At 43.0% G+C, this 21,153-nt stretch overlaps 1 protein-coding gene across 5 annotated transcripts in view; it reads right to left on the bottom strand.

Moving 5' to 3' along the window:
* Positions 1-21,153, bottom strand: part of bcorl1 (BCL6 corepressor like 1) — a 193,224-nt gene that overhangs the window by 66,152 nt on the left and 105,919 nt on the right. The window contains exon 2 of one of the 5 annotated variants that reach the window (XM_033030544.1): positions 13,803-13,854. The exons of the other annotated variants lie outside the window; for them this stretch is intronic. Coding sequence (XP_032886435.1) covers positions 13,803-13,840 — 38 coding nt within the window. The 5' untranslated portion in view covers positions 13,841-13,854. The remainder of the gene's footprint in view (positions 1-13,802; positions 13,855-21,153) is intronic. 5 annotated transcript variants of the gene reach the window in all.

The following is a 21,153-nucleotide window of genomic DNA, read 5'->3' on the forward strand; positions in this document are numbered from 1 at the left end:
ATCAGGACCAACGGGACACCGACCCCCAGGCCCACTGCAAGCACGGAGATCCCAGAGACCCACAGCCAGCAGCAACTCCAGCCCAGCCCCGCTCCAACTCCAGAGGAACACGTAGGGGCAGAAGCTGATGGTGTGCAAGGTACGTCTTGTTCTTGGGGTGGCGGATGAGGGGGCGCAGCTCGGGCTGTGGGCGAACTGCCACTTGTCGCCGTAGCGGCCCATCGGGGAGCGGATTCCTCTGGAGTTGGAGGGGGAGGGGGGTATTGTGCTGTTTGATCGCCCCCTGCTATCCCAGGGACAGGGAGACACAGCGGCTTTTTAGACTGGTGGGCAATCACTTCCAAAGTTCTGCCCACACAGTCAGTACACCTCTCCTACACTGCATTTCATACAAACATTTATTCTGCAAGAAAAAACGACATTGAAGACTCAAACTCGCGACCGAGTAACTGCCGGGATCAAGGTGCAAACTCGCGACCTTGCGGATATGAGCCGAGCACTCTACCACTGAGCCAGCCATTAAAATCTACGCTAAAAAATTTCCATTCCGAAGGCCGACAAATTCTGAATTACGAAAAGGAGGCTTTCGGATAAAAGGTTGTGCACCTGTACATATGAATATTTATATATTTATATACGTGTATATTTTTATGTTCTGAAAACTGGACACAATACTTTAGCTGTGACTTCACTCAACACCTTATATGATTGCAGTAAAAATGGTATATTCTTTAACTTCATGTACTAACCTTTATGAAGGCTCATATACCATTAAGACATCTAATCGCGATCTGTACCTTCATTGTGATTTAAATATAATGGCACAGATCCCTCTTCCATTTTAGAATCAATTTAATTTTTCCGACGAAAATAAATGTGCACATCTCCTTCAATTATATTCCATTTGCCATGCCTTTGCACACTTACTTACCGGCCTATAATCTCCTTTTAAACACCAGGACTCCTTCATAGTTTATGCATCCATCCACATTTCAACTGAAAACTTGAATAAATTATTTTCAGTGCCCTCTATAATAGCAGATGCCCCAGTACTCTTAATGTTGTATGCTTATAGAAATTACGTTTTTATTACTATTCCAGATTTTCTGTCTGTTAGGCAATCTACGATCTTTATTAATATACTTGAGATTGACTGGATTGCTGTACAAAGAGCAAACGCTTATTTGATGGGGTGAATATTCGCTTATTATGCCATGTGTGGTTTGCACAAAATTAGAATAATTTTGAAAATCTGAATAAACTAAAGGGGCTGTCCCACTTGGGCCGTCACTTGCGCGACAGGCGTGACGGTCGCGCGATGGTCCCGCGAGAGTCCGCGCGTAATCATGCGCCTGCACAGCAGTCTGGAGCGCATGACGTCATTTGAAGATGGACATAAAATGCAGGAGTAACTCAGCGGGACTGGCAGCATCTCTGGAGAGAAGCAATGGATGATGTTTCGGGTCGAGACTCTTCTTCAGTCTGAAAGAAGGCGTCTTGACCCTAAACGTCATCCATTCCTTCGCAGATCCGGAACGGCCATGAGCCCCAGGCTGAGTTCGACGATCGTTTGCCTGCTTCTGTTGCTGTTGGAGGTGAGACGTTGCGTCGCACCAGGGTCTTGGGCCTGTCCCACTTTGGCCATCAGTTACGCGACAGGCCGGTGGCACGCAAAGATTTAGTTCAGGACGAAGTCCACACTCCTCCACGCCACTCCATGAACCCGTCCCCGCGCTACTCAAGCGCTACCCACACGCTAGCAGGTCGCGTAAATGGCACGCGAAAGACAGCCAAGTGGGACAGGCCCAAAATCTACAAATTTTACATTACCAATTCCACTACATACCTAAAAATTACTAGATTTGTCAAACAAGATTTAAAAATCATAAAATTATACTAACAGAAATCACAATAAGATTCGTGCTCTAACAGCCAACAAGAGACTGCAACTTTTGTTGATATTTGGTTAACTAGCTTCTAGTTGCCATTTTTTTTTAACTCATTCCTTTCTCGCATGTCAGTTACATTTGCTGCCTTCTAATTCACGAGGACCAAATCTAAGTCTCATCAGTTCCTGGATATAAAAATAAATGCATCCATTATCTCTATGTACTTTGATCATAGAATTCAGCTTTTATGCTCCTGATTTTCTTTGGTGCCATTTCTTTATTAATACTAAATTTACTCATTCCACTGGGCTCTTGATTCCTCACTATTTCTAGGTTTTTGTGTTTTGGGTTAGATGAGGAAATGTTCTGATTCTCATCACTGTTCCTGAACGCAAGAAATGTCAATGTACAAATGACATTTTTGTCCATTTTTCCAGGCTTCAGGCCAAACCTGTTTCTGCTAGACAAAAGTGACGGTTTGGTGATAGTTTCTCTCAGTACCCCCTGTACCATCAAAAGAATGAGATTTGGCTGGTAGAGCATGGAAACTTGTAGGGGCGAGGATATATGATGGAGGATGAACAGGTGATGGTCCCTTCATACTGAGCATTGTCACAACAGCTTTTCCAATTGTACCTCAACAATTGAATTAAAAAATGAACAGATAATTGCTGTTGCAAGTGTTGGACGGTTACAGACCAAGCTAAGAAAAGTCACATTACTGGAGGCAGCAAAGGTCATGGTGGTATTAATTACTGTTCCTTATCTCCTTCCCCAGGGTAGGATACATCACAGTATGTTTCATTTGCAACATATCGCCCCATAATTCTCTACTTAAGGAAAAGTGAAATTCATCTTGATGGGAGCAATAGTGGATAGAGCAAGGATTTTCAAGGAATACAAGCTTCACGTGTTGCAGATTACCTCGTCATCACCCGAGAAATCAACATTTGCCTTGCAAATTTGCAACCAGAAGGGAGTTCACTCTCTGAACATCTAAAAGCATTTTGACATTCAGTGCCAGCAAACCTAATCAAAAGTGACTAAATGAAAATAAGGCTGTTCTTTCACAACCTGGTTCTTGGCTGCTCTCTGAGGCTTACCACTAGAGCAGAATATCCTTAAGGGGCTGTCCCACTTGGGTGACCTAATCTGCGAGTTTAGAAGAGTGTCTTCGACCTTCAAACTCGCAGCACGGTCGACACGTGGACCTAGGAGGTCCGATGGGGTTGCTGGAACTCTCCTTCATGCTCGAGGGAAGTTCCCGAATACTCGTGACCTCAGCTAGGTAGCGGAAAATTTTTCAGCATGATGAAAATTTTTCCGAGAGTAAATTTTGGTCAGCATGGCTCTTTTTAACTCGTAGTGCGGTGGAGTGGGGTCGCTATTTAGTTACAGGCAGTCGAGGGCAGCCGTAGGCAATCTCCTTCATTGACCGGATATTTTGATTGGCTCAAATGCCCGCTAAACTTTATTATACTTCTTAAAAGTGTCTCCACTCCTTCTCCCCCCCGTCTCTCCTCCCCTTGTTCCCCCCTTCTGTCTCCTTCTACCCCTCCCCCCCCTCTCTAAAGGTCTTACCGTTACTGTGCAGCCGTTTTACCTACCTCTTCATCGCACAGACAGCGCTCCCCCGCTTTCCCTGGCCCCCACCTTTGCGATGTGTGTGTGTGTGTGCGTGTGCGTGTGCGTGTGTGTGTGCGTGCGGTCGATCCAGCTCATGGTTTCAACGCGGTTGGTCGATCCAGCTCGAGGCTTTCGAGGCGAGTGCCCTCAAACTTGAAGGTCGAAGACACTCTTCTTAACTCGCGGATTAGGTCGCCCAAGTGGGACAGCCCCTTTACATGAAAGCCTTGCCACCATCTTCAATATCATTGCTCAGTCCCTTTCAATTTGCTAAATCAGTGATGTTGCTGCCAAGAACATTCTGGCAAAGCCTTGTAACACTCAATGCAGCTAATCTTCAAATCCATGAATGATAATGATGGCCTCACAACCTGCTAATAATGTGAGATCAGCTTTTGCCAGCAGCTGTTGAAGAGGAGGAGGAAAAGTAAGAACTAGCATTCAGCACTAGGTCAAATAGATGGATTTGTGCATGTGATCGCAGTACATTTTCTACCTCAAGCTAACTAAACGAGTGATGTTTGACATCCTAGATCAAAGAACCCCTTCATATTTTATAAATTTAGCTGAGAAATGTTCACTTTAATTGTGATTTTCTGATTAGTTTAATTTAGTTTAGAGATACAGCACAAAAACAGGCCCTTCTGCCCACGGAGTCCGCACCGACCAGCGATCCCCGCACATTAGCACTATCCTACACATATCTGGGACAATTTACACTTATACCAAGCCAATTAACCTACAAACCTTTGGAGTGTGGGAGGAAACCAAAGATCTCAGAGAAAACCCATGCAGGTCACATGGAGAACGTACAAACTCCGTACAGACAGCACCCGTAGTCGGGATCGAACCTGGGTCTCTGGTGCTGCAAGTCTACTGCTGCGCCACCATGCTGCTTGTTGAAAGAGTTGCTTAACCTCTCTATTTGAATGAATCAAAACCCGTTCAAGGCAATAATGGGAAATGTGCGTGTACTTTCACAGTAGAAAGATGCACACTATTCAGCAGTCAATTCAACAATTTAAAGTATTAGCCAAACAAATGTTCTTATTACAACCAAACAACAGATTTAAAGCATGTTACTCTAAAATCAACTTCCAATCTAAAAATAATGTTTGTCTAATTTGTTTTATGCCTTACATTTCTGGTTGCATAAAAATAACAAAATTATCTTTATATAGTTGAATTTTCATCTCCCAATGTATTGACTTTTTTACACAATATGTATTTATGATTATAGAGAAAATATAACATTATTTTGCGTCATGGCATGGTTACAACATATTCTTCACTCGCCTACTCATGAATCCAAACTTCTAACTTAGATCACAGAATAATTAAACTCCATACAACTGTTCCTTGATTTCTGAAAGGATTGTTTCATTAGGTAAACATGCATGACTTGAAAAACATGGCCTAAAGGCATAATGGGTATTTTGAAACAGTATATTCCTATTGATGGAAAGTGGTACGCTCTACATTATAGTAGATTCATATATCATGCACATGTACCCTGAAGAGTATAAAATGTTAAAGTGAAAACTTAGAAATCAAACAACCAGAATTGAAAAACACCTGTAGCTTTTCAACAATAATCGCTAGATGATTAAAATTAGATATAATTTTCATCGGAACAACAAAGCAGGAATATTGGAAATAGAGAATAGATGCCACTAGTTTTGCACAATAAGCCAGCTGGATGAACACTGATACAAGAGAAGAAAGAGACTCAGAAACTGCTTAAATAATCACCTGTCAATCAGCATTTGTAGACCATTTGTCCTTTCTTCTGTTTTTGTTATTTTAACTACGTGTTAAAGAGTATGTTTTAGTGTTCCTTTATTTATTTTATGTTGGGGGCCTGGGGGAAACTTTTTTCAATCTCTTACCTCGACAGAGAGGCGATTTTTCTTCCGTATCGTATCTCCGTCCCCACTGCGGCCTAACATCGTGGACCACGCAGCCTTTCCTGGAGACCGACCCAGCGCTTCAACTGCTTCACACTTACCCTTTGTCGGGGATCGACTGTGGAGAGCTCCAACCGTGGGCCTGGAGCCCCTGGTCCCTGGTAAGAAACCGATTCGGGAGCTCCAAGCCGCTGAGAGTCTCGACGAGGGAGTTACGATCACCTCGACGCAAGGGCTTTGGATCGCCAGATGCGGGAGCTTTGATGGCCCCGACTGCAGATGGTTTGACAGCCTGAACCGCGGGAGAATAAAGAGGGCGAAGATTGGACATTATTACCTTCCATCACAGTGAGCAATAGGGGTGCCGCTGTAGTGGATATTTATGTTAACTTTTATTTTATGTGGCTGTGTGTCTTGTTGCTTTTCACTGAGTATGGCTGTTTGGTAACTCATATTTCACTGTACCTTAATTGGTACATGTGACAATAAACTGACCTTGAAACTTTGAGTTAACAGATCTGCTAAGACCTGAAACATTAACTCATTTTGTCTTGCACTCTGCACATTGCAGTTCTTTTTTCTTAGACGTTTAAAGAGACAGCATGTCAATGAATGCTCTAATTTCTAAAGAAACACTGTGGAAATTATCATGGCCGGGTATGGCAAATCCACAAACAGGAATGTAAAAGGCTGCATAAAGTGATGGTTGCATCAATAGACAGAAACAAGTTGTAAAAGCTTATACACGATATTAAAATAATAGTGATTACTAAAACTATATAGATTGCAATCAGAGAGAGCAAATGGGCACAAGCCTCGCCACCATCAAATGCATCTCTATGGTGCGCTGCCTCAAGAAGGTAACATCCATCATCAAGGATCCCCACCATTGGGTAAAACCCTCGTCTCACTGCTGCCATCAAGTAGAAGCCTGAAATTCAACATCAGGTCAGAAACAATAACTTTTCTACAACCATCAGGTTCTTGAACCAAACTGCACAACCCTAATTCTACACTGCAGACCACCTTATGTATTGCCATGGCCTTGATTTCTAATTGCATTTTGCACTAATGTGTTCTTTCTTGCACTATCTTTTCGCTAACTCGTAGAATTTATGTTGTGTATTGACTATTCTGTGATGCTGTTACAAGCACCATTTTCACTGTACCAGTACCTGACCTTACCCATGCATCTATCTATCTATCTATCTATCTATCTATCTATCTATCTATCTATCTATCTATCTATCTATCTATCTATCTATCTATCTATCTATTACTAAAACTCTCATCTATATCTATATATTACTAAAACTTTCATCTTGTTTGTTTGTTTGTTTGTTTGTACCTATATTTGCGCAAAAACGGTACACGATAGCGCTACAATGTTTGGCCCACCTTACTCACCATTGTCCTGTGATGTAAATGAAACAAGTTTTGATCTGATTGCTGGTATATTTTAAAAGTTATTCACGTATAAAACTTAAATTAACTTAAAACAGCGCCCACACCCGCGCATGCGCAGTTGGGGGAGGGTTCCCGTGCGCATCTTTACTGGCATCACAAAGGGCACCCTACGGGTCCTCAGCCGCGCCTGCGCGATAGGGGCCTTTCGAGAATTGAGGTCACCATCTTTTTTTCACAACGGCGACACGGGTAAGATTACTTCCATTTTACTGTTGCTCCAGGCACGCAGGGATCTGCCGCCTTGGCGCTGAGGCTGCGGGCACCTTACGGGGCCTGGGCGCCGAGCCTGGCTCTGAGGACGGCAGCGCTGCTGGTCCAGGCACGCAAGGAGGGAAAGGAGCGACATCCTCGAGATCCTGGGGAGGTGAGGAGGGAGAAGAGGGGATTGAGGGAGAGGAGGGGGTAGGGAGGGGGGGGGGGAAGTGGGGGAGGTGAGGAGGGAGAGTGGGGGAGGAGGGGGAATAGAGGGAGGATGGAGGGAGTGGGGGAAGTGAGGAGGGATAGTGGGGGGGTATAGGGGAGGTGGAGTGGGGGAGGTGGGGGATATGGGGGGGGTTAGTGAGGGGAGAGCAGTTATGGAGGGAAGGAGGGGGTGACTGAGAGTAGGGGAAAGAAGAGGGAGGGAGAGGTAAGGGAGGGATTGGGGAGGGGAGGAGGAGAGGGGAAGGAAGAGGGAGGGTGAAGAGTAGGGAGTGGGAGTGCTGGGGATGAGGGGAAATGAGGAACAACTCCAGGACTGTTTGGAGTCAGTAGACTGGGCAATGTTCAGGGACTCAGCAACAGACCTGAATGAATATGCCACAGTCGCTACAGACTTCATAAAGAAATGTGTGGAGGACTGCATCCCAACATAAACCTTCCGAGTGTTTCCTAACCAGAAGCCCCTGGATGAACCATGAGATCCGCATTCTTCTGAAGATCAGATCCCGGGCATTCGGGTCTGGAGATACAGAAGTCTACAAGAAGTCCTGGTACGACCTTGGTAAGGCCATCAAAAAGGTCAAAAGGGACTTCTGCTCCAAGCTGGAGGATGAGACGGATATTCGGTAACTGTGGCAGGGCTTGAATGCCATCACCTCCTACAAGGCAAAATCAGGAGGCAGCTCAATTGTCAGCGAAGCATCACTCCCTGACAAGCTCAATATGTTCTACCCACGGCTCGATAGGGAAAACACTGATGTGCCTTCCCGAGCCCCCATTCGCCATGATGGTATTTCGGTCACAGTCACAGAGGCCGACGTCAGTAGATCCTTCAGAGAGGTGAACCCTCGGAAAGCGTCTGGACCTGATGGTATACCCGGGTGTGTTTTAAAAACCTGGCTGGAGTTCTTACGGACATTTTCAACCTCTCACTTCTGAGGTCTGAGGTTCCCACCTGCTTTAAAAGGGCATCAATAATACAAGGTGACGTGCCTCAATGACTATCGACCAGTGGCACTAACGTCTGTGGTGATGAAGTGCTTTGAGAGGCTGATCATGGCGCAAATCAACTCCTACTTCGACAAGAACCTCGACCCACTGCAGTTCGCTTACCGCCACGACAGGTCAACGGTGGATGCAATCTCACTGGCTTTCCGCATTGGACCACTTGGACAACAAAAACTCATATGTCAGGCTGTTATTCATTGACCACAGCTCGGCATTTAATACCATCATCCCCTCCAAGCTGGTTACCAAGCTCTCAGATCTGGATCTCTGCTCATCCCTCTGCAATTGGATCCTCGACTTCCTCATTCACGGACCACAGTCTGTCCGTATTGGTGGAAATATGCCATCCTCTATAACAATCAGCACGGGAGCACCTCAAGGCTGCGTGCTCAGCCCCCTGCTGTACTCACTCTATACTCATGACTGTGTAGCCAGACAGTGCGAACTCCATCATCAAGTTCACTGACGACACCACTGTTGTGGGACGTATCACTGATGGTGACGAGTCAGAGTATAGAAGTGAGATCGACCGATTGACCAAATGGTGCCAGCACAATAACCTGGCTCTCAACACCAGCAAAACCAAGGAACTGATTGTGGACTTTGGAAGGGGTAGGATGGGGACCCACAGTCCCGTTTATATCAACGGGTCGATGGTGGAAAATGTCAAGAACTTCAAATTCCTGGGCGTGCATATTTCCGAAGATCTCTCCTGGTCCCAGCTCACTGATGCAATTATAAAGAAGGCACATCAGCTTCCTGAGATTACGGAGAGTTGGTATGTCAAGGAGGACTCTCTCGAACTTCTACAGGTGCACAGTAGAGAGCATGCTGACCGGTTGCATCGTGGATTGGTTCGGCAACTTGAGCGTCCAGGAGCGGAAAAGGCTGCAAAAAGTTGTAAACACTGCCCAGTCCTTCATCGGCTCTGACCTCCCTACCATCGAGGGGATTTATCACAGTCGCTGCCTCAAAAAGACTGCCAACATCAAGGACCCACACCATCCTGCCACACACTCGTCTCTCCGCTGCCATCAGATAGAAGGCACAGGAGCCTGAAATCTGCAACACTCAGGTTCAGGAACAGCTTCTTCACCATAGCCATTAGACTATTAAACACAACCAAACAAACTCTGAACTATAACAGCCAATTACACTTTATCTGTTTATTTATGTGGGCATATATATTTTCTATGGTATATGGACACACTGATCTGTTCTGTATTTATGCCTACAATATTCTGTTGTGCTGCAGCAAGCAAGAATTTCATTGTCCTATCTGGGACACATGACAATAAACTCTCTTGACTTGACTTAGCAAGCCATATAATTTGGGCAAGGCCCAAAACTGATGGAACAAAACATTTGAACTAATGATTAGTTTGGTCAAGATCATAAGATCATGTGAAAGGAGCAGAATTAGGCCATTCGACCCATTAAGTGTACTCCGTCATTCAACCGTGGCTGATCTATCTCTCCCTCCTAACCCCATTCTCCTGCCTTCTCCCCATCGCCTCCGACACCTGTATTAATCAAGAATCTATCCATCTCTGCCTTAAATATATCCACTGACGTGGCCTCCACAGCCTTCTGTGGCAAATAATTCCACAGATTCACCACCCTCTGACTAAAGAAATTCTTCCTCTTCTTCCAAAAATAATGTCCTTTAATTCATGGCTATGACCACTAGTCCTAGGTCCCCCCTCATTCTTCTAAACTCCAGCGAATCTAGGCCCAGAGCCATCATATGCTAACCTACTCATTCCTGGGATCATTCTTGTAAACCTCCTCTGGACCTTCTCCAGGGCCAGCACATCTTTCCTCAGATATGGTGCCCAAAATTGCTCACAATATTCCAAATACGGCCTGACCAGCGCCTTCATAGAGCCTCAGCATTACATCCCTGATTTTCTTTGCAAGCCCTCTTGAAATATTGCATTTGCTTTCTTTCATCAAGGGACGGCAAGAGAGACAATCAAAGGTGGATATGATGGCAGAGGACAATCATGATGGCAGAGGTGAACGGGTATGATATATTACACAAGGACAACATTCAATCACATTGGTAAGGAAGGAGACAATTGCAGCGCGAGAGGTAATGAGTGAAAATGTTGAGGTAGGATAGGAAGCAGTTGTGATGAAGGTATGGCCACCATGACCATACCAGGTCCATTCAATTATTCACTCACAAGCGCTGGTTATCAGCACAACACTGTAGAAATGACATGCAAGGGGCAGCAGTTTTTGCAACCATGGGCTGTCTTTCTGGAGTGACAGCATGGGTTTCCTCCAGGTGTTCCGGTTTATTTTCACGGTTTATTTTCACATCCCCAGAATGTGCTCGTGGGTAGAGCATATAACCATATAACAATTACAGCACGGAAACAGGCCAACTCGGCCCTTCTAGTCCGTGCCGAACACTTATTCTACCCTAGTCCCATCTACCTGCACTCAGACCATAACCCTCCGTTCCTTTCCCGTCCATATACCTATCCAATTTATTTTTAAATGATAAAATCGAACCTGCCTCCACCACTTCCACTGGAAGCTCATTCCACACAGCTACCACTCTCTGAGTAAAGAAGTTCCCCCTCATGTTACCCCTAAACTTCTGTCCCTTAATTCTCAAGTCATGTCCTCTTGTTTGAATCTTCCCTACTCTCAGTGGGAAAAGCTTATCCACGTCAACTCTGTCTATCCCTCTCATCATTTCAAAGACCTCTATCGTCCCCCCTTAACCTTCTGCGCTCCAAAGAATAAAGACCTAACTTGTTCAACCTTTCTCTGTAACTTAGTTGCTGAAACCCAGGCAACATTCTAGTAAATCTCCTCTGTACTCTCTCTATTTTGTTGACGTCCTTTCTATAATTAGGCAACCAAAATTGTACACCATACTCCAGAATTGACCTCACCAATGCCTTGTACAATTTTAACATTACATCCCAACTTCTATACTCAATGCTCTGATTTATAAAGGCCAGCACACCAAAAGCTTTCTTTACCACCCTATCTACATGAGATTCCACCTTCAGGGAACTGTGCACAGTTATTCCTAGATCCCTCTGTTCAACTGCATTCCTCAACTCGCTACCATTTATCATGTACGTCCTATTTTGATTTGTCCTGCCAAGATGTAGCACCTCACACTTATCAGCATTAAACTCCATCTGCCATCTTTCAGCCCACTCTTCCAAATGGCCTAAATCTCTCTGTAGACTTTGAAAATCTACTTCATTATCCACAACACCACCTATCTAAGTATCATCTGCATACTTACTAATCCAATTTACCACACCATCATCCAGATCATTGATGTACATGACAAACAACAGTGGACCCAACACAGATCCCTGTGGCACCCCACTAGTCACCGGCCTCCAACCTGACAAACAGCCATCCACCATTACTCGCTGGCATCTCCCATTCAGCCACTGTTGAATCCATCTTGCTACTCCACCATTAATACCCAACAATTGAACCTTCTTAACCAACCTTCCATGAGGAACCTTGTCAAAGGCCTTACTGAAGTCCATATAGACAACATCCACTGCTTTACCCTCATCAATTTCCCGAGTAACCTCTTCAAAAAATTCAAGATTAGTCAAACATGACCTACCAGGCACAAATCCATGTTGACTGTTCCTAATCAGACCCTGTTTATCCAGATGCTTATATATATTATCTCTAAGTATCCTTTCCATTAATTTGCCCACCACTGACGTCAAACTAACAGGTCTATAATTGCTAGGTTTACTCTTAGAACCCTTTTTAAACAATGGAACAACATGCGCAGTACGGCAATCCTCCGGCACTATTCCCGTTTCTAATGACAATTGAAATATTTCTGTCATAGCCCCTGCTATTTCTACACTAACTTCCCTCAATGTCCTAGGAAATATCCTGTCAGGACCTGGAGACTTATCCACTTTTATATTTTTCAAAAGTGTCTGGTTACTATAAATTATACCTGTTGTGGGTGACTGGTGGGAGAAGCAGAGGTGTGTTATTGCGCATGTGAGAGCAGAGAGCAGGGAAACAAGAGGGATGATGGGATTGCTTTGAGTGTGTGGATGGATTTCATGGATTGAATAACTTTCTATGCTATAAGGAAATATACATTTGAAAATGGACATGGCATGCACATTTGCAGTGTATGCACAGATAGCTAGGTACAGAAGTCTGGCAACTAAATAGACCACCAAGTCACCAAGTTCAGATGGCATAAAGGCGACCTTGCCAGCAATTCCCACATCTCATCAAAGAGTAAAAAAATCATAAAGCTTTCTGTTCTTGAAGAGTATTAATGATAAGTGCACACCATGTCAAATTGAATATGTGGAAGACCTTCCTTCAATAGAAAGAATCATTGCCTTTGTCCTTAATGCAATATCATTTTAAATGACATTCCATGCATGTAGAAAAAACAAATAAATGTATATTTTTTCTCTTCATTGGTAATTGGCGACAATGTCAGAGTGATTGCTCAAAGCTGTCAATTTTTGTAGGTTTTGTTAATCCCTTAGACCCAAAACAGCTTTTTTCTCTGAAATAATTTACACAATGACACAGGATGATTATTGGAAATAAAAGATCATGAGATAATGCCAGTTACACAAATACGGGAAACTACAGAAATTCTATAAATTCCCCACATCCCTTTAAACTTGTTTCACTGTCCTAAACATGGCGTGTTATATAATCAGCTTAAATATTTCAAATTTCACAAAGTTAAGGATTAGTTTAAAAAGACAGCACTTGCATGAACAAAACTGACATTTCAATTAAGTAGTAAATCTATATTTCAAATAATTATGAAGATCTCTGGAGAATTTAAGAAACTAGTTTAAAAACCATCACATATTTACACTCAATGCTTGTAAACTTTAAAATTTATGCGATGAATAAATAATTAAATGCACTTGAACAAACATATAAGATCACCCAACTTATATGTTCCAGTTTTCCACTTCTTTTGTACAGGTCAGAAGTATTATAATATTCTCTGATGCCTTTCTCTATTGATTACACACTCATACACCATACAAGTCATTATCAGCGTGCTGTTTGAATATAGAAGGCTCCAGGGTCTTGAAGTACATAGTTTCAATGCAGAATATTAATCAAAACCTGGAACCACATAATTTTATTTTCTCTTTTCAGCCAATGAGGATGATATCGATGTTAATGTCTGAATTACTGTCTAGGCTGTGATCACATGTCAGCATTCACTTAGTTTCAAATGTTATTCTTTCTAATCTGTTCAATTTAGTTATTCGCTGAATGAAGTTTCTACGTACTTGTCTTTCTGGAGCACCAAATTTCCCCTTTTAAATTTTTTTATAAATTGCTGCATATTTAAAATAGTACACATGCAGACAGACATATATAATCACATTCTCTGGATTAGCAAATATTTACACCAGAGAATCTATAATCATACTATACTATATTTAGCTTGTTATTCATAAAGAAAATTATGTTTCACCTTATGCTATGAGAAGCAACTATTAAGGTGTTTTCCATGCAAAATAGTTCTCCTGTGGGAAAAAAAGAATATTTTCATGTAAGTTGCTTAAAATCCTCAGTGGACTTGAAAACTTTAACTAATATAAAATCCGCCAACATAAAACAGCTATTGCATACACATGTCTTAATGCCTAATATATGCAATATTACATTAGCACCGTGATAATTTTGAATGCTATAATTTCAATTACTCTCCTATTTCATTCCAATTACAACCCACAATGAAAAACAAAATGCCACTGGTTTAGAATCATCATCAGAATCATTTTGATGATCAATCTAAATTCCATTTTCAGTATATGTGATTCTAGGATTCAGACAAATAGTATGCTGCAATCCCATCATCAACTTTATGGAAATGTGACATTCTGATGCGTAAATGAATGTCATAGTCAAATAGCATGGAAACATACAGCATGTAATTCAGCATGGAAACAAGTCCTTTGGCCCATCCATGTCTACTGGATCCATTTTATTCTCCCCACATTCCTATCATTCTCCTGTAGACACAGTGGCACAACTTGTAAACCTGCTGCCTCACAGTTCCAGAGGCACGGGTTCGATCCTGACCTAAGGCACTGTCTGTGTGGAGTTCACTCACTCTCCCTGTGATGGCAAGGATTTCCTCCGAGTGCTCAGGCTTCCTCCAACATCGCAAAGACATGCATGTTTGTAGATCAATTGCCTCTGTAAATAGCCCCAAGTGTGCAAGGAGTGGATGCGAAAGTGGGATAACATAGAACTCGTGTAAAGGGGTGATTGGTGGTCAGCATGGGCTTGATGGACTGAAGGGCACATTTCCATACTGTATCTATCAATCAAGTAATCTATCACTCATCTACATGGTGGGAGCAATTACAGTGGCCATTTAATCTATCAATTTCACTGTCTTTGGAATGTGGGAGATAGCAGAGCAAACAGAAGAAATCCATATGATTACAAGGACAGCAAAGAAACTCAATCTATATATACCATTAAAAGTCTCATCTTGTATGTATGTATACGTGTGTGTGTGTCGTCTGTGTCTTTCTACCTTTGTCAAAACACCACGAGATACCGCATAAATTTCCACACATTATTAATCGCATTAACCCCGTCAACAAAATAAACTGCTTCACTTCACATTACATGCTATATTTCACAAGTTACAGCATTTTACAAGTACCCAAAACCAAGTTTTTAAACTGAAAATCTTTCAACCCGCTTCCAAAGTGACGTCACAATGCCCCGCAACGGGGGGGTGGGGGGCGGGCACCAGCTTCGAGTGACATCAGGAGGAGGGTGGCATTTAAATAAGGGGGGTTGCACGGAAGGTCACAAGGTCAAAGGGCGTGACACATGAAGTAGCTCAAGCTTTCTGGAGTACCACACACGCAACATGTACGCTCGTACCTGGTAAAAAACGGCAACATCACTGCTGCTCACAGACAGAGAGAAGATACAAATGTTTTTCATGACTGACTTGTGAAAGAGCAGCGTGCCAGCGGATTGAGGGCAAGTCCCGGCCCACAACTGCCCGGGGCTGGAGAGTGACTGAGCGGTCTGAACCCGAGCACCAAGGGACACTCAGACAGTAAGCGCCGAAGGAGCGGATCCCTCGGGACATCCCCCACTCTCCCCCCGGGGTCTGCGCTGTCCGGCCGTGGCCGCCCTGTCTCCCCCTGTGCGGCCGCACTGTGACGGGCTGTGGGTGGATCTGGCCCGTGGCTCTGGGCAGCGGACACACGGGGACACAAACCCGGCAACGTCCCCGTCAGCTGCAGAAGAGTTGGGGACAGTCTGGTCCGTCCACCCACCCAGAGTCACTGACTGCGCTGCACCGGCACCGGACCCCAACCCCCACATCGGGGTGATCCCCCCCGACCCCCGACCCCCACATTATTTCACTGTGCCGAGGATCGGAGGGGGGAGAGGACGGGGGGGGGGGGGGGGAGTGGGGGGGGATGGGAGGGAGGAGAGGAGAGGAGAGGAGAGGGGGGGAGCAAAGGAGAGAGAAAGTGGTGGAATATTGCATTGGGGAACGGCTTGCGTTGGGGGAACAGGTGAGTGATGGAATACTGCGTTGGGGGACCAGACCCAACGGGTCTGCACTTGGTCTAGTAATAGATAATACCAGAGGTCAGTATTGAACCCAAGTTATCAGAGCTATGCTCAGCTCTACTAGCTGCGCCATTGTACAACGCCTTAAATTTAAATCATTATGAGGAATTGAACTCTTTTAAACACCCTCCTCTGTTAAACCTTCCGGTCTGTTTTGACATGCAATGCGACTGAAATCCTTTTGTCTGCCAGTTATATTATTTGCTTATCTAGCAGATCTATAGTCTGCTATTCCTACTCCCGTTCAAGTACAGACCAGACAGAAATACACAGGGAGGGCAATGACTACACTGACCCATATCATGGAAATTTACAATGCTGCAACGATCTATCTGCCCAATATATACTTTATTTCAATTGTATGGTGGCTCCCTGCTCATTCTTATTAGCCTTATCTTTTCTCCTGCCTCTCTTATTTATCCAGCTCTCCTGGTTCAATTTCTCTTATTTATCTAGCTTTTCAGCCTCAGTTTCCCTGCTCCAACAACCCTCTGTATTATAAAATCTCCTGAACGCTTTTCTACTTCCAGTTGAAAATTCTCACGTTCAACCACAAGTACCTGGAAACAGAGGTGCAATATTAACAAAGGACCACACCCAACATTGTTGTTAAACCTACTGACTAATGTGGGCTGTTTATGTTTGACCTCTAAATGCAACAACTAAATGTCACCATTTGATCCTCTACACACATTCCTCTAAATTATGATATTTCCAGCAAACAGTAGAACATTATTTTTCAGACAAAGTTATTGATTTCTTTCCTTTGGAGATAGTCCTCCATGTCTTACAGCATCAAAAATCCCTTAATCACAAAAGTCCACTTCCACCTCTTCCAATATTCACAAGCATATCTATCTAAGTTGACATTATCTCAACCTGTGCTATATACAGTGCCCTCCGTAATGTTTGGAATAAAGACCCATCATTTATTTATTTGCCTCTGTACTCCACAATTTGAGATTTGTAATAGAAAAATATCACATGTGGTTAAAGTGAACATTGTCAGATTTTAATAAAGGCCATTTTTATCCATTTTGGTTTCACCATGTAGAAATTACAGCAGTGTTTATACATAGTTCCCCCATTTCAGGGCACCATAATGTTTGGGACACAGCAATGTCATGTAAATGAAAGCAATCATGTTTAGTATTCTGTTGCATATCCTTTGCATGCAATGACTGCTTGAAGTCTGCGATTCATGGATATCACCAGTTGCTGGATGCAATTGCAGCCATCTTTAGCTTATGCGTGTTTAGGGGGCTAGTCCCCTTCAGTTTTCTCTTCAGCATATAAAAGGCATGCTCAATTGGGTTCAGGTCGGGTGATTGACTTGGCCATTCAAGAATTGACCGTTGTTTAGCTTTTATAAACTCCTTTGTTGCTTTAGCAGTATGTTTGGGATCATTGTCTTGCTGTAGATTGAAACGCCGGCCAATGAGTTTTGAGACATTTGATTGAACTTGAGCAGATAGGATGTGTCTATAAACTTCAGAATTCATTATGCTACTACCATCAGCAGTTGTATCATCAATGAAGATAAGTGAGCCAGTACCTTCAGCAGCCATACATGCCCAGGACATAACACCCCCACAACCGTGTTTCACAGATGAGGTGGTATGCTTTGGATCTTGGGCAGTTCCTTCTCTCCTCCATACTTTGCTCTTGCCATCACTTTGATACAAGTTAATCTTGGTCTCATCTGACCATCAGACCTTTTTCCAGAACTGTGGATGCTCTTTTAAGTACTTCTTGGCAAACTGTAACCCGGCCATCCTATTTTTTCAGCTAACCAGTGGTTTGCATCTTGCAGTCTAGCCTCTGTATTTGTGTTCATGAAGTATTCTGCGGACAGTGGTCATTGACAAACCCACACCTGACTCCTGAAGAGTGTTTCTGATCTGTCGGACAGGGATTTTCCTTTATTATAGAGAATTCTTCTGTCATCAGCTGTGGAGGTCTCCCTTGGCCTGCCAGTCCTTTGTGATTAGTAAACTCAACAGTGCTCTCTTTCTTCTTAATGATGTTCCAAACAGTTGATTTTGGTAAGCCTAAAGTTTGGATGATGTTTCTAACAGTTTTATTCTTGTTTCTTAGTCTCACAATGGCTTCTTTGACTTTCATTGGCACAACTTTGGTCCTCATGTTGATAAACAGCAATAAAGGTGATGGAAAGACTGGAGAAAAGACTAGGTGCTGAGAGCTGTCATACCTGCATTAAGGAGGCAATTATTACGCACCTGTGCAATTACAAACCTGTGAAGCCATGTGTCCCAAACATTATGGTACCCTGAAATGGGGGGGGACTATGTATAAACACAGCTGTAATTTCTACATGGTGAAACCAAAATGTATAAAAATGGCCTTTATTAAAATCTGACAATGTGCACTTTAATCACATGTGATTTTTTTTCTATTACAAATTTCAATTTGTGGAGTACAGTGGCAAATAAATAAATGATGGGTCTTTGTCCCAAACGTTATGGAGGCAACCATCTCATTGTCACCTTCAACTGTTCATTCTTCAGGTGTTCTGGTTACTTCACGCGTCCCATAATTTAGTAGATAACATGCCTGGCAAACTGATGCTGGGTAGAATCTATGGGGGGGCTGATGCAAAAATAGGGAGAATTGGTTATGCGAAAAGAGGTTGCTCTGTGAACTAGCATGGACTTGATAGCTAAAAGGCCTATTGTGTCAAAATACCTCTGCATGATATCCCACCATAGCAGTGTAAATAGCAGTCCTCCAACCCCACCTCCCTCCCTTAGTCCTGTTCTCACACTGAACAGCTTCTCTTTCAAGTATTCCCACATTCTCAATGTAAAAGGTTTTCCTATGTCTGTTACTTTGTGAATGTGGAATATTCTTTGTTTCAGTGTTACACAAAACCTCGTCACTCATCTCTTTCTCCAATACAGTGCTGAATGTACCCCAATCCTTACCTCTCCCTTTCATATGGTCTATTTTTAAACGTTTCCATATTCTTCTTCCAGTTATCCATTTCAGGTGATAGGCCCACAGTCTAACTCCTGAATTGGATGCACTGAAATAACATTCCAAACCTCTCAACCCTGTGACCTCTACGACCAGAAGGAGACGGATTGCGGATGTATGGAAACACCATCACCTGCAAGTTCTCCTTCAAGTCAACTTGAAAATATATTGCAAGTCCTGAATAAATCCTGGAACTCACCACCCAACAGCATAATGGGAGTTATTTCGCACAAAGGATTGCAGCTGTTCAGGAAGGTGGCTCACCATCCCAAGAAGGGGTGAGCAATAGGTGCTAGACTTGCCTGCACCTGTTCTTGAAAAAACAAATCTACAGAAGCTTACCAATTCCTGCATCTGTGAAAACAGTTAATCAGGGCTTTCAAAATGGAAGTAGACAGGTGCTTGAGAGAAATTAATTTGTAAAGATATTGTATGAAACTGGATTGCGCAACAAATATCTGCATAGATTCAGTGGGTCTTGTGCAACTGTGCACTTCTTGATATTCCAAAAAACAACCATTTCGCACCACAGTCCGTTTTCTATTTCATAACTGCACTCACATCCAGGCAGCCACTTGAATTCAATTTTACTAACATGACCATTATATGATTCTTTATCAAACATATCTCAGGTTCAAAAAAGAACGATAACGGCACAACTCTCATCAATCCTCACTGCCATTTCAAAAAAAGAACTCAAATCAAGTTAGTCAAACAAAATTTGCCTTTAACAAATTAACTTTACCCTTATCTATCGTCTCAAAAGGTTTCACCATCTCCACCAGGTTCACGATGTGTAGTTGCCACATTTATCTCTCATGTTTACTTTGTAAGGAAATGTGACATTTGCATTCCTCCAACCTCCTGTTGCATCTAAGCAGAATTATACGAATGAGGAAAGACATTTGTATTTCCAGCCTTTTAACACAACTTTCAGCAAATCTTATCTGTACAGAGTCACTTTTATGTTTTGATGATTCCTGTCCCAGGAATGCATCCACTCCTGTTTTTTTTTTAGAAAGATAGATGTAGTTTTATAGTGCCGTTCAATACATTCAGAACAACCCAAAGCACTTGAAGCCTAACTAAGGATTTTTGAAATGTATTATTAACGTAATGAAAGAAATATGGTAGTCAATTTATGCACAGCAAAGTTGCAACAATCATCAATGTAATAATAACCTAGTAAACTAACAAGATCTTTGATGATGCTGAATAAAGGAAAACTATTAGCCAGAATACTAGAGAAAACTCCCCCACACTGGCACATTTAACGTGCACTTCGAGGAATAAACAATGCAGCAGGATAAGGTCATAACCCAAAGACATCACCAGTAGTACAATACACCCTCAGCACCTTACATCCATTTATATTTATTGTGCAAAGGCAAAATGTATTAACAAGATATTTACAATTGCAACTTCTTTCAAATCAACGAATAGACACCATGGTGATCCTTAAGGGCCTGTCCCACTTACGTGACTTTTTCGGCGACTGCCGGCACCTGTCATAGGTCGTTGCAGGTCGCTGAAAATTTTCAACATGTTGAAAATCCAGCGGCGACCAGAACAAGGTACGACTCTTTGGGCAACTACTCACGACCATACAGGCTTCACCCTGCGACATGTCGCCAGGGTGTCGCCTGTATGGTCGTGAGTAGTCTCCTCAGTCACCCAAAGAGTCGTAGCGTCTTTCTGGTCGCCGCTGAATTTTCAACATGTTGAAAATTTTTGCCGACCTGCAAAGACCTATGACGGATGCTGGCCGTCACCAAAAAAGTCGCGTAAGTGGGACAGGCCCTTTAGTAAATTTCCAACACAAAAATAAAAAATGGGTTAAAACTATTCATCCCGGCTTACAATTCCACAATGATGTAAAGTGCAAAAAAATGTTCTTTATATTGTCAACATTGTCTCCCGCACCCCACCCCACATCCTTTGTGATATATTCATAAACTTTCGTGGACACTAAAATAAACTTTCTGCTCCCAGTGCTGCTTCACCCATTCCTTTCATACCAAGCCATAATTTAATTCTTATACTATATGGCCATTGCCCTGAACATGTGACTTGCTTTACTTTAACCTTAATTTACCCCTAGATCATTACCAAGTGAGGTAAACTACACAAGAACCACCTCCTGCTTTCTCAATTACCAACAATGTGCTTTTTTGGTTATGGAGTCATAGAGTCATAGAGTAATACAGTGTGGA

The sequence above is a fragment of the Amblyraja radiata genome, chromosome 12 (genome assembly GCF_010909765.2).
Source record: "Amblyraja radiata isolate CabotCenter1 chromosome 12, sAmbRad1.1.pri, whole genome shotgun sequence".
NCBI classification, from domain to species: Eukaryota; Metazoa; Chordata; class Chondrichthyes; order Rajiformes; family Rajidae; genus Amblyraja; species Amblyraja radiata.